This window comes from Hemitrygon akajei, chromosome 11 (genome assembly GCF_048418815.1).
Source record: "Hemitrygon akajei chromosome 11, sHemAka1.3, whole genome shotgun sequence".
Taxonomy (NCBI): domain Eukaryota; kingdom Metazoa; phylum Chordata; class Chondrichthyes; order Myliobatiformes; family Dasyatidae; genus Hemitrygon; species Hemitrygon akajei.
The window spans coordinates 139,338,938-139,353,638 of record NC_133134.1 but is presented as its reverse complement, the minus strand read 5'-3'; the positions used below and the strand labels follow the sequence as shown (position 1 = coordinate 139,353,638).

The window sequence follows — 14,701 nt, the reverse complement described above, 5'->3', positions numbered from 1 at the left end:
ATTACCAGGAGTCTCTTTGTTTATTTGGGACACTATGCCGCTTAATTGGGGCAGGAGGCAGTTGCCCAAAAGGTTCCAACTAGAATTAGTCACGTGTACTTGTGTGGCTGTTAAGACGCTTCACTGTGTTTAAATTTTAAATAGTGTTAGTTGCATGTATTAGTGTCCAAAAAGCAGCAATTTTTTTTGTCACTAATGGTTTCCAAGAAATAAGGTGTAAGACAATTACGAACTGTTTTGCTCACTGTGATTTCAAGCCTTCAGGCTTGGGGATGCCTGAAAAGGCCAGGACTGAGAAGGAAATGATTTCACTACTTCAACAGTTTTTGAAGGTGTCAACAATCACCTTGAATATTGCAATGAAAATGAAGATTCGGAGGATGCAATCATCAATAGCATTGTATGAAGGCAGTCCATTATTTGCACTAGATGTCTACACTGAATTTGTTCATTGCGTACACTGGATGAATTTCTCTGTCGATAACTGTTAGGAACTAATACACATATGTATAGTATTGTAGCAATATTGGTAGTGTTCTAATTTGTTCTGCATTTCATTGAAATACACAATTTATTACTCAGTTTGTCTCTTTTATATCTTTTAACCATTTCCATGAAACTTCAACTAATTGGGGTAGTTGTTTAATTAGGACAAAATGGCTGGTCCTGACGTATCCTAATTAACTGGAATCTGTACATCGGAGATAAGTTAAAATAAGAAGTGTTTTGGTAGAATTAAGTTCAAAAGCAAACCATTTTAGTGATATGGGATCTCCAAAGCATTCTGTCAAGATCAAGTAGGGTTTCAAATATGGATCCACACTCCTTGTTAAATTCTTGCCACCTTGCTTTCTCCTATTACTTTTTAAAATTGTTCCAATGGCATATCACAAATTGTATAATTTATCTCTCAAAATCAGAAATGATTTTCCAGGATACTTGCTCTATCAACATATCTAAAACAGATATCGCTTCTTAGAAGTATTTGAAACCACAGTCCTGTGTGAAGTGAAATGCTCATTACTTGTGCATCTCCATTTTCTGGCAAGAGAAGGAAATAGCTGAATCAGCCACCAATTTTCAAAACCCATCCTTAACTTTCTCTCATTTGGCAAGCGAAGAACAGCAGATGGTTTGAAATCTAAATTAATTTAGAAGCTGTTTGTAACATTCAGATTGGGCAGCACCTGTGCACAGAGAAGATCTGTATAAATTCTTCAGGCTGATGACCTTTCATCAGAACTGAGCCAAAATAAACCAATTCCAAAGCCTGATGTGCTGGACTTTAATAATACAGCAACCAGGATGACTATGGCAACTAACTTCACAGCTGTTTGTAAAGATACAGAAAGTGCATCATGGTAGCAGCTTCCCTCGCACTGATTTCTTGGTGTGAGCTCCACTTGGTTGTGGTCTACCACAGCATAGAAAGCAGTGGATGGATTCAAGGTCCATCAACAAACAGAGGTCTTGTTGGAATTGTAGATATTGTTTTCCTCTTGAACTCAGACAGTGCAGTATCGCAACTATGAGCTTCAAGGAAACGAGTTGAAAGTTATTTATTGTTATAGTCAATATTCAGCTGAACTCAGTCATATTACATACAATGGTCTGATAGTTAACTGTGTGACATAGTTCTTAAGGAAGTCATGATCCCATCAACCTTAAAGAAACATTACATTGAAAAGCTAATATATATAAGCTAAAAATAAATATCTAGGTATCTTCTGATGAAAAGTCTTTGACATAAAATATGAATTCTGCTTATCTTTATGTAGATTCTGCCTGATCTTCTGAGTAGGTAGCAGAGCAGTTAGCATAATGTTTTTACAGTGCCAGATACCAATCAATCAAGATAAAATTTCTACTGCTGTGTGTAAGGAGCTTGCATAGACTCCCCAGTGTTCTGGTTTCTCTTACATTCCAGGAAGTTTGTGCAGTTAGGGGTACTGAGTTGTGACCCTGCTACTTGTGGCATTGGAAGCGTGATGACGCTTGCTGGCTGCCCAGGACAATCCTTGCTGATCTGATGCAAAGGATGCATTTCACCCTATGTTTTGATGTACATGCGACAGATAAAGCTCATCTTTCTGATCCATTTTCTGTTTTATTTTATTTCAGATTTCCAGCATCTGAAGACTGGTTTCCCACATATATCAATCTTATTTTAAAAGAATGAAGATAGGAAAGAACAGAATGGATAATTACTCTAATGAAATGGATCTCAGGATGCTAATAGGTGGCAAAGGAGAAGATTGTTCAGTCCTAAGTGACAGTTTTGGCCACAGAAGAACTGGATGACTGGAGGATAGCAAATAGTGTTCCATTATTCAACAAGGAGTAACAAATATAACTGCAGACCAATAAGTCTTACATCAATGCTAGGGAAATCGTTCAAAGTAAATGTATTATCAAAGTAAGTATATGTCAGCATACACTACCCTGAGATTCATTTTCTTGCAGGCATTGTGAGAAATACAAAAGAATTTATGAGAACTATGCATAAACAAAGACTGACAAGCAGCCAGTGTGCAAAAGAAGACAAATTTTGCAAAAAAAAATACTGAGAACATGAGTTATAGAGTCCTTGAAAGTGAGTCTGTCAGTTGTGGAATCAGTTCAGAGTTGGAGGTGAATGAACTTATCTACGCCGGTTCAGGAGCCTGATGGTGGCCTGATGAGGCTCCTGTACTTCCTGCCTAATGGTAGTAGTGAGAAGCCAGCATGGCTTCGATGGTGAGGAACCTTGATGCAAAAATGCTAAGGGACAGAATTTTTCTTCACTCTCAGGGGTAGTCAGCATGTCATTGTTGGTGTGAAAACCTGTTTCACATATTTGATTAAGTTCTATTAAGTACCTAAACATGTTGATGAGTGGAGTGTGGTATATGTTGCTGACACGGACATTAATAGGGCCTTTCCCGAGGTCTCGTGTCCAGAGGTTAGAGCTCCATTTCCTTCTCTTGCCAGAAAATGGAGATGCACAAGTAATGAGCATTTCACTTCACACAGGACTGTGGTTTCAGTCCTGCTAAAGGGCTTTGGCGCAAAACATTGACTCTTTTTTTCCCTAGATGCTGGCCTGCTGAGTTCCTCCAGCATTTTGTGTGTGTTGCTTGGATTTCCAGCATCTGCAGATTTTCTCTTGTTAAAGATGACAATGGTCTTAGCTATCAGTTGGGGCGGGGGATGGTTGAGGTCACCTGAAAGGGGGTCGGGAGCTGTGGTGGGATATGAATTGCAATATTAAAAAAAAAATCTGCAGCACCTCTGAAGCACTGCTGATCAGAGTTGCTCCTCAGGTAAGAAGTAAACAGCATGACTGTCAGAAAGCCTTGGGACAATTAGTGAAAACTTACTCCTAATACATTAATTGTCTCCTTTCCGAATTGTGGAATTCACCTCTATACTCTGATTAATGCTCATTTCATCAGATCCTCTTGTTCTTGTTCCCAGGTTCCCTTTTGAAGTATTGTTCTGTGGTTAAAGTCTATGTCTGGTAAAGTGCTTCAAAGTCAGTTCTGCCATGTTTCAGTTGCAGATATCACGAGTAAAATTCCATTCTTCACCTCTTTAAACTAGTTTAGCCCTCCTACTCTCAGTTTCCATCTTTATTGCCATTATACTGTGGAATTAAATTGGGAAATAATATGACATAGATTGGGAATTTGAGGAATTGAGGAAGGCTATTTCACACTAATGACCTATCATGCATTAGTAATAATTCCTAGCCCAAGGAAATATATTGAGACTGGAATATGTATGGACATCTTCAAGCTCAAAAAAGCAAAACTTATCAGAACTATTGAGTTTGCATCCTTATGTTATTTAAATTTGCCTTGAATAGTTATATTTGAACTGCACTGAGGATATAGATCATGGTGGATTGTTAGTGGGACCTTTCACATGAAAAGGGATTTTATCACTATGCAAGCACAAAATTCCCCCATTCCCCCAGTAAGACTGCTTTTAGCAGCAGCATAAGGAAACAAACTATTCCAGCAACTTATCAGGGCATCGAAGCAGGTACGGTGGCCCCACTAGATTGTAATACACTTCTGTCACAGTGTGTCTTTGGATGACATTATAATGACATACATTTGGCCTTTAGTTGCCATTCGTGGACAAGGTGCTTCCCATTCCCAAATGCAGATTAGCTCTTGAAGGGTGCAAACCTAATTTTTCCAATTATTCCAATGTGCTTCGTCCTAAGAATTCCTTCCACATATTTGCAATAATCAGCTGGGGTTTACAGTTAAATACTTAATTAAAACTGGAGACCAGAATTAGCTTATGGTGACAAATACACCAGCAAACAATAGCACTGACAAAGCATCCAGGTCTTGAAACGTTAATAGTTTCTTTTTGATGAGTGTTTGCAAGCATTTTTGGTTTTATTATCAAAAACTCATCTGGCTCTCTGCTGTTCCTTCCGATGGGAAATCTGCTACCCTTATCTGGTCAGGTGGATCATATGCGCCACAGTGACGCGGATGTCCCTTCCCTTTCTCTGACAACAGTGAAATGCTAGCCTTGTAGTAGATGGCGATAAATAATCTCTTTACGTAAAGCTATTTCAAAGCTGTTTAAAAGTCTCTTTATAGTTTATATCGTGGTTCTGCTGAGATTTAGGTTCAGTTATTAGCTACTGTGTCTTGAAGGCGTCCAGTTGCATTTTACCTAGATAAATTCCGACTTTATATTGCTTTTTATTCTTGCCAATTGTTCACAGAAATATTTAATGATAAAATTATTTGTTACCCTCTTCCTCTTTTGCTACTTGAAGCAAAACTTCAGGACGAACTACAGAGAGAGAGGGGCAGAATAAATTATGCCAATTATATACCAGTTATGTATTAATTATGTTAATTCAATGTACCCAGCATTCCTTTATGCCGCGTTGGCTGCTGGGACAGAGTCTAGCTCCAGAATGGCGGCTGCAGGCGTATCAACACAAGGGACCACAACGACATCGTCGGCGGCAGCGCCGGCACCTCCGGGAATGAGTTCAGGAGGTCCTACTCTCACCGGGACTCTCAATAAGAAGAAGAAACCGTTCCTCGGCATGCCGGCTCCGCTGGGCTATGTGCCCGGTTTAGGCAGAGGGTGAGTTCCGTCCCCAGTGCGTGTTTGCTTTGGTTCGAAGTGGCGCCGAGGGGAGCCTAACACTTAACGGGCCCAGGGTATGGTGCAGGTAGATGGATGGCTACCGGGTCCTTCAGTGGCTCAAAGAGCTTTGCAGCAACTCGGTAGGTCAGGCAGTATTAATGGAGGGAACTGGCGGTCAGCGTTTTAGGTTGATGCTCTTCAACTGGCTTAGTGTGTTTCTTCAGATTCTGGCATCTACAGTCTCTCGTGTCAATAGATCTTCCAATGTAACTTGTAACAAACGCAACGTTTTGTACGCACCATTATTTGTGCAAAAGCGTTAATTTCGGGCTGTGTCTTTCCTAGTATCCACTCATTAAGATTTTGGCTAATGCACAAAGATTTTGTCAGCTTACTTGGGTGTCTTGTCCAATTTGACTTTTCATACAGGACCTTGATGGGGATGTTGCTCTTAAAAGCATATTCTTCGATCATTTTCTTAGTCTGCTTGGTAATCTCTTCCTATTGACAGCTTGGAACAGAGCAAGTCTTTTGGGCACATAGATGGTGTAGTCTGTCCAATGTAGCCAGCTGAGAGTAACTTAAGCTCAGTGTTGGAGGTGATGGACTAGGAAATAATGTTGAGTTTGGCTTGCTTATCTTTCCAGTGAATTAAAAGAATTTTGAAGAGATGATCTCCCCCTTCCCCCCCATTGCCCAAAGCTGCCATGTGTCAGAAGCACTGAGGTGGGCTGGTTTTACTGCAGTTTGAGTTCTGTGCCAGGCTTTTAGTCTTGATCTTGAAATGTACCAATTTTTTTCAGTCAGCAGATGGCTGTAGTGAATTTCATCATTGATGTTTGTCTTTGGTGAGGAGTGGTTTACAAAATACAGGAGCTGTCCCTATCTTCCAACATCTCACTATGGACAACTTTTGGAGGAATGTGTGTTGCAGTAGGGGCAGGATGCTTAAAGAAAATAACCTTGTTGATGTTAGGTGCTACAAGCAAACTTGACACTGTCCACATTATGCGTGAATAATTTACCATCCTAAATACTTCTGAAACAGTGTAGGAAGTTCGGAGCAAGAAGACTGTGAGTGAATGATTGATTTTTCGGAGGGAAGGGAGTTTTTTTACTACTTGGGGTAAAAGAGGCAAGGCTGCACAGGCGCGTAATGTCAGCCAGTAGCGCGCGAAAGGTTTAAAAAGAAAACCGCCGTATCCAGCGGGCAGCGGAGTGAGAGGGAGGCAGAGTGATAGGGCTTTGGCTCAATGGGCTTAGGCGGTAACAGGACAAGGCAAGGTAAGTTTAACTGTGTTAATGGCGGAAAGGAGGTAGTATGAGTGTGAGGCCAGTTTTTTGTGCTTGGTGTCAGATGTGGGGGGTCCTGGAGTCTCTCAGCCTCACGGACAGCCACATCTGCATCAGGTGTGTCGAGCTGCAGCTCCTGACGGACCGAGTTCAGGAACTGGAGATACAGCTCGATGACCTTCGCCTCATCAGGGAGAGCAAGGAGGTGATAGAAAGGAGTTATAGGCAGATGGTCACACCAGGGCCACAGGAGATAGACAGGTGGGTCATAGGAGGGGGAAGGGGAAGAGTCAGGTACTAGAGAGTACCCCTGTGGCTGTACCCCTTGACAATAAGTACTCCTGTTTGAGTACCATTGGAAGGGACAGTCTACCAGGGGGAAGCGGTAGTGGCCGAGTGGCTCAGAGACAGAGTGGCTCAGGAGGGTAGGAAAGGGAAGAGGAAGGCAGAAGTGATAGGGTACTCTATAGTTAGGGGGTCAGGCAGGTGATTCTGTGGACACAGGAAAGGAATTCGCATTGGAGTTTGCCTCCCAGGCGCCAGGGTCCGGGATGTTTTGGATCGCATCCAATATATCCTGCAGTGGGAGGGAGAACAGCCAGAGGCCGTGGTACATAGGTACAATGACATAGGTAGGAAAAGGGAAGAGGTCCTGAAAAAAGACTACAGGGAGTTAGAAAGGAAATTGAGAAACGGGACTGCAAAGGTAATAATCTTGGGATTACTGCCTGTGCCACGCGACAGTGAGAATAGGAATAGGATGAGGTGGAGGATAAATGTGTGGCTGAGGGATTGGAGTAGGGGGTAGGGATTCAGATTTCTGGATCATTGGACCTCTTTTGGGGCAGTTATGACCTGTACAAAAAGGACGGGTTGTACTTGAATCCCAGGGGGACCAATATCCAGGCGTGGAGGTTCGCTAAGGCTACTGGGGAGAGTTTAAACTAGAATTGTTGGGGGTGGGAACCAAACTGAAGAGACTGGGGAAGAGGAGGTTAGCTGACAAATTGAGAAAGCTTGTAGACTGTGCGAGAGGGAGGATAGGCAGGTGATAGAGAAGGGACGCGCTCAGACCGAAGGTTTGAGATGTGTCTATTTTAACACAAGGATTGTTGTTAACAAAGCGGATGAGCTTAGTGTGTGGATCAGTACTTGGAGATCTAATGTGGTGGCCATTACAGAGACTTGGATGGCTCAGGGACAGGAATGGTTACTTCAAGTACTGGGTTTTAGATGTTTCAGAAAGGACAGAGAGAGAGGCAAAAGAGGTGGGGGCGTGGCACTGTTGATCAGACATAGTGTCACGGCTGCCGAAAAGGTGGATGCCATGGAGGGATTGTCTATGGAGTTTCCGTGGGTGGAAGTTAGGAACAGGAAGGGGTCAATAACTTTACTGGGTGTTTTTTATAGGCCGCCCAATAATAACAGGGATATCAAGGAGCAGATAGGGAAACAGATCCTGGAAAGGTGTAATAATAAGAGTTGTCATGATGGGAGATTTAAATTTCCCAAATATCGATTGGCATCTCCCTAGAGTTAGGGGTTTAGATGGGATGGAGTTTGTTAGGAGTGTTCAGAAAGGTTTCTTGACACAACATGTAGATAAGCCTACAAAAGGAGAGGCTGTACTTGATTTGGTATTGGGAAATGAACCTGGTCAGGTGTCCGATCTCTCAGTTGGAGAGCATTTTGGAGATAGTGATCATAATTCTGTCTCCTTCACAATAGCATTGGAGAGAGATAAGAACAGACAAGTTAGAAAAGCGTTTAATTGGAGTAAGGGGAATTATGTGGTTATCAGGCAGGAAATTGGAGGCTTAAACTGGAAACAGATGTTCTCAGGGAAGAGTACTGAAGAAATGTGGCAAATATTCAGGGGATATTTGTGTAGAGTTCTGTATAGGTACGTTCCAAAGAGATGGAAGTTATGTAGGGTACAGGAACTGTGGTGTACAAAGGCTGTAATAAATCTAGTCAAAAAGAAAAGAAAAACTTACAAAAGGTTCAGAGAGCTAGGTAATGTTAGAGATCTAGAAGATTATAAGACGACTAGTAAGGAGCTTAAGAAGGAAATTAGGAGAGCCAGAACGGGCCATGAGAAGGCCTTGGTGGGCAGAATTAAGGAAAACCCCAAGGTATTCTACAAGTATGTGAAGAGCAAGAGGATAAGACGTGAAAGAATAAGACCTATCAAGTGTGCCAGTGGGAAAGTGTGTATGGAATCAGAGGAAATAGCAGAGGTACTTAATGAATACTTAAGTATTCACTATGGAAAAGGATCTTGGTGATTCTAGTGATGACTTTCAGCAGACTGAAAAGCTTGAACATGTAGATATTAAGAAAGAGGATGAGCTGGAGTTTTTCGAAAGCATCAAGTTGGATAAGTCGCTGGGACCAGATGAGATGTACCTCAGGCTACTGTGGGAGGAGAGGGAGGGGATTGCTGAGCCTCTGGCGATCATCTTTGCATCATCAATTGGCACGATATAGGCTATGGAGGATTGGAGGGTTGCAGATGTTGTTTCTTTATTCAAGAAAGGGAGTAGAGATAGACCAGGAAATTATAGACCAGTGAGTCTTACCTCAGTAGTTGGTAAGTTGATGGAGAAGATCCTGAGAGGCAGGATTTATGAACATTTGGAGAGGTATAATAATAGGAATAGTCAGCATGGCTTTGTCAAGGGCAGGTCGTGCTTTCAGAGCTTGATTGATTTTTTTGAGGATGTGACTAAACACATTGATGAAGGTAGAGCAGTAGATGTAGTGTATGTGGATTTCAGCAAGGCATTTGATAAGGTACCCCGTGCAAAGCTTATTGAGAAAGTGAGGAGGCATGGGATCCAAGGGTTATTGTTTTGTGGATCCAGAACTGGCTTGCTCACAGAAGGCAAAGAGTGGTTGTAGACGGGTCATATTCTGCATGGAGGTTGGTCACCAGTGGTGTGTCTCAGGGATCTGTTCTGGGACCCATACTCCTCGTGATTATTTTATAAATGACCTGGAGGAGGAAGTGGAGGGATCGGTTAGTAAGTTTGCTGATGACACAAAGATTGGAGGTGTTGTGGATAGTGTGGAGGGCTGTCAGAGGTTACAGCAGGACATTGATAGGATGAAAAAAAACAGGGCTGAGAAGTGGCAGATGGAGTTCAACCCAGATAAGTGTGATGTGGTTCATTTTGGTAGGTCAAATATAATGGCAGAATATAGTATTAACGGTAGGACTCTTGGCAGTGTGGAGGATCAGAGGGATCTTGGGGTCTGAGTCCATAGGACACTCAAAGCAGCTGTGCAGGTTGACTCTGTGGTTAAGAAGGCATATGGTGTATTGGCCTTCATCAATCGTGGAATTGAATTTAGGAGCTGAGAGGTAATGTTGCAGCTATACAGGACCCTGGTTAGACCCCACTTGGAGTTCTGTGGTCAATTCTGGTCACCTCACTATAGGAAGGACGTGGAAACCATAGAAAGGGTGCAGAGAAGATTTACAAGGATGTTGTCTGGATTGGGGAGCATGCCTTATGAGAATAGGATGAGTGAACTTGGCCTTTTCTCCTTGGAGCGACGGAGGATGAGAGGTGACCTGATAGAAGTGTATAAGGTAATGAGAGGCATTGATCATGTGGACGGTCAGAGGCTTTTTCCTGGGGCTGAAATGGTTGGCACAAGAGGGCGCAGGTTTAGGGTGCTGTGGAGTAGGTACAGAGCAGATGTCAGGGGTACATTTTTTTTATGCAGAGAGTGGTGAGTGCGTGGAATGCCGGCAACAGTGGTGGAGGTGGATATGATAGGGTCTTTTAAGAGACTTAGGTACATGGAGCTTAGTAAAATAAAGGGCTATAGGTAAGCCTAGTACTTTCTAAGGTAGGGACTTGTTCGGCACAACTTTGTGGGCCGAAGGGCCTGTATTGTGCTGTAGGTTTTCTATGTTTCTATGTAAGTTAGTTTGATTATTTAGATTGAAGTGACCTTAATTCTGGAATGTAGTCATGATAAATTGAGTGGTTTTTCATTTGTTCTGAACTTACACTCTCAAAACTGCATGATAAATGAGTTGGCTAACTGATGTATTAGACATATTATGCCTCCCCCGTGTGAGGAATAGAAAGTTGCTACTTAATGGTGCAGAGACAATATGTTGTCCACCTGAACTGACATCGGCTAGCTGAATTGACAGGGATATTTATGTCAGAATGTGTAGCATGGACACTTCTGTTTGTACTTGCACACTCCAGGACAGTGGCATTCTTTAACAAATCCTGTTTGTTGGTGCTTCCTGTCTCAGGGAGGGGACCCGACTGATGGGTGGGATGTCTTTAAAAGGGTGCCTGTTTGTGGTGGCACGTGCTCTGTGGTGGCTCAGTGGAAGAGTTCATTTTGGGAAAAGGGCAAGAGTGCTGGTTCCTGGAAAATGGTTGGTTGCTTATTTTGGTTGCACCATGTCATGAATATATTTGTGGACATTTGTGAAGAAGGATGTGAAATCCTGTTTTGTTTTTTGTGTAATTGTTACCACGTGCCTGAACAACACTTACCACACCCCCCCCCCCCCCACTTCACTCGCACCAAAATGAGCCTTTAAGTAAGGATCTCCTTACACGCGGAGAAAAGAGATGGGTCTTTCTTTGAAATGCAGGGTGGAGTTTCTGGATTTCAGTTTGCTATTCAGGACTACTGTCCCACAAACCTTGGTGAACAAGTTCCTACTCCTCCGTCTAAATATACTGTGCCACTGGGTGTTACACTTCATTGAACAGACCTCAGATAGTCAGGAAGCAAAACGCTTCACCCTCATCATCATCCTGAACAGCACCCCCACCCTCGGGCCGTGTGCTGAGCTCATTGCCGTAAACTCTGCCCATACGTGATGCGACCTGAGCAATTGTCTCATCAAGGTTCACTGATGATACGACAGTGGTGGGGCTTGTCACCAGCGATGACCAGACAGCCCATAGAGAGGAAATGTAATAATCTCTTCCTTAATGTCAACAAGACAAAGGAGATGGTAATCGACTTCACGCCACTCATTACCTCCCCCCACCTTTACGTTGGCAGCATAACAGTGGAAACTACAAGCAGTATCAAACTCCTGGGTGTGCACATCACGCACAACCACTCAAGATCCGAGAACACATCTGACACAGTCAAGAAAGCTCACCAATGCCTCTGCTTTCTGAGGAGGCTGAAGAGAGCTGGACTTTGCACATCCGTACTCGTGTCATTATACAGATGTGCAGTTGAGAGCTTCCTAGCAAGCTGCATCACTGCTTGGTTTGGAAACTGCACTGTGGCAGACAGGAAGGCTCCGGAACAGGTAGTCAAAACTGCCCAACTCATCACTGGCACTAGCTTACCCATCGTCAAGGGCGTGTACAGAAAGGTGCTAGAAAAGGGCCAATAACATCATGAAGGATCCCAGACATCCTACTCACAGTTTGTTTGTCAAACTCCCAACAGGGAGGAGGCTAAGTAGCATCCACACATCCTGGCCAGAATCAAAAATAGTTACTTTCCCCAAGCAGTAAGGCTGATCAAGATCTCCACCCATAAAATGCACCACTGCTTTATTATTACTAGCATCACTTTATGGACATACAATCGATCTATGTATAAAAGATACATAGTGTATATATATCTATAATGCAATTTTATTATTATGTTTTTTATCTTTTCTGTTTTTGTGCTGCATCAGATCCAGAGTAACAATTATTTTGTGCTCCTTACATTTGTGTACAGGAAATGACATTAAGCAATCTTGAATCTTAAAATGAACAAGTCCCTGTGTAGTGGGCAGGGGCAGGATAATCAAAGGTGACACAAAAGCCTTTTACCTGTGGTCAGCAGCAGAGCACTGAAATGTTGTTGTTGGATGAACAAATTGAAGTATGGTATTTTTTTTAATGAATAATGCTTTAACATCTCCATTTTCATTCAAGAGCAACTTAGACATGAAACAGCCTGTTTCGTTACTCTCCTGTTGAAATACACTTGTAATTAGTGGTACGAAAACAAACTCTTAATAGGCCTAGAGTGACGAAAATGAATCTCCTTTACTAATAGGATTCTCAGGACACTTTGGGGAAACCCATCAATAAGAAGTGTAATATAAATTTTAAGTTGATTTTTTACCTTTTTGTGAATTTGTGGAATGGTATGATCATACAATAAGCTTAAATTGGCCTTTTGTTCTGTGTACATTGTCGGGGTCTGATGAACTGGTGGTTGACATACACTAACAACAGTTTTTGATGCTCAAGTCCATTCCCAGCACAATACTAAACTAACATTAAAATATGAATACCAGATTTGTAATGTGTTTTCCTTTCTTCTCATTGATACTTTATGGTTAAAAGGTTTGCAGTGCTAACAGTCCTAAGCAGAGTCTGGTTAGCAAATTCCAGACAAGTCCAAGAGTGTAACAAGGATACTTACTGTCTGGAATTGACACAATATCAGAGATCAGTGGTCGATAAGGCATAATAGTAGTGATTTAATCAAAATGGGTCAAAATAAACTGCTCTCCCAAAATGCTGGTGGAACACAGCAGGCCAGGCAGCATCTATAGGGAGAAGTACTGTTGACGTTTCGGGCCGAGACCCTTCGTCCTGACCCTTGGCTCGAAAGGTCGACAGTACTTCTCCCTATAGATGCTGCCTGGCCTGCTGTGTTCCACCAGCATTTTGTGTGTGTTGTTTGAATTTCCAGCATCTGCAGATTTCCTCGTGTTTGCAAAATAAACTGCTTCTTTGTTTAAAGTATGTTTCTCATTATTGGAGTACAATCTGAGTGGTTGATGCATGGTGATCTAATTTGAACTGTCTTCATTAACTGCAGTGAAGTGTAGATCATAAATTAAATCATAGTGTGTGCAAGTATATTAAGTTTTTAAAAAGGGGACCATGAGCTAGTTGAAATTCTGATTGATAATGGCTTGATGCGGTTTACAGTGCCCAGTTGAGATCACTGCTCTTTAATCATTCCCATTTCTCCACAGTTCTGTATTTATATTATGCTTTCAGAATTATGTGATCCCACCTAAGCCCTTGATTATCTGATTCCATATTTAGAATTACTTTTTTCAAACATTACTGATACCTGTAATCCTTTCTAGCTGGGGTACTCGGGTTGCTGTCTTTGGGGATTGCCTTGCCATTAACCGATGTTATTGATTGGAAGTGGAATATTAATAAAGACAAAAAGACATTTCCTTGAGTATTGCCTGAACAGTCATTTGGATACGTGATTTCTTCCCCACCCCCCCCGAAAATGATAATATTACCTTTGTTGGGTTTCCTTGGCTCTGCAGTTAATTAGTTGATTCTGTCCAGATTATTTTGGGTGTAAGCACTTATAGTTACATGGCATGAAATGAACAGCGCCATTCACATTGCTATAAGCTTGACTGGTCCATAATCATTCTCTGTGCTGATATATATGTAGGATTAATACTGCCATATCATTTAAGTGTGCTGTATATATATACAGACTGATAAAATCCTTTTATGCAATAGTTACTTCACATTTTGTTTTCTGAATTATTTTTGTTGTACATTAGGACATCATTTGGATCGCCTTAACATTAATGGCATTGCAAACCACCTTAATGTGATCTCTCTTCAGATTAGCTCTTTAACATCTTTCATGATTCTGAACCTGTGCTGTCCTTCCTCTAAGGCCTTGGACATGTCTGTGTGTGGCTGAGTGTTGGTGAGCGGAACTCAAGCAGTTTATTACAGTTGTGGTTGGATACCATCTGAAGCTTGTTGAAATTTAGAAATTCATTGAAGTTGAACAATTTTAGTTTTTTAATTTTTTTTGTTAAATTGTACATAAGTAAATGAGCATGAGCTGTAATGACCTCTTCCGAAAGAAAATATACAAAATGTTGTTAATTTAGTGAATGGTCATATGGTTATCATTCTTGGACCAGCTGAAGTATTGAAAAAATACTTTGTATTTTAATATGTTCATATTAATAATGCTGCCACATTAGATTATTACTTGGAGATCATTGATGAGTTAAATGCTGGTGAGAGAATTACTAAGAATAGTTCAATGCTTGAACTATGAGATTGCAAAGGAGAGAAATGTGGTCCATTGAACCACCACGTGGCCAGAGCTTGTAACAGTTTGACTAGGTGTTAATAGAAAACTGACAGCAAAAAACACTGCAGCAGTAGGAAGGATCACTTGTGGAAGAGTGTTTGGATGAAGAATACTTGGTTTAAATCTATAGATACATATAAACGTGAAAAACAGTTGCTGGGGTACTAAAAGCTGGCAGTTTTCAATTTGATTTTAT

General features: G+C 41.7%; 1 protein-coding gene across 1 annotated transcript in view; it reads left to right on the top strand.

The window, feature by feature from the left end:
- Positions 1-4,891: 4,891 nt before the first annotated feature.
- The window catches only part of prpf6 (PRP6 pre-mRNA processing factor 6 homolog (S. cerevisiae)), a 91,593-nt gene continuing 81,783 nt past the window's right edge, over positions 4,892-14,701 (top strand). Inside the window, exon 1 of the mRNA XM_073061784.1 lies at positions 4,892-5,106. Coding sequence (XP_072917885.1) covers positions 4,931-5,106 — 176 coding nt within the window. The 5' untranslated portion in view covers positions 4,892-4,930. The remainder of the gene's footprint in view (positions 5,107-14,701) is intronic.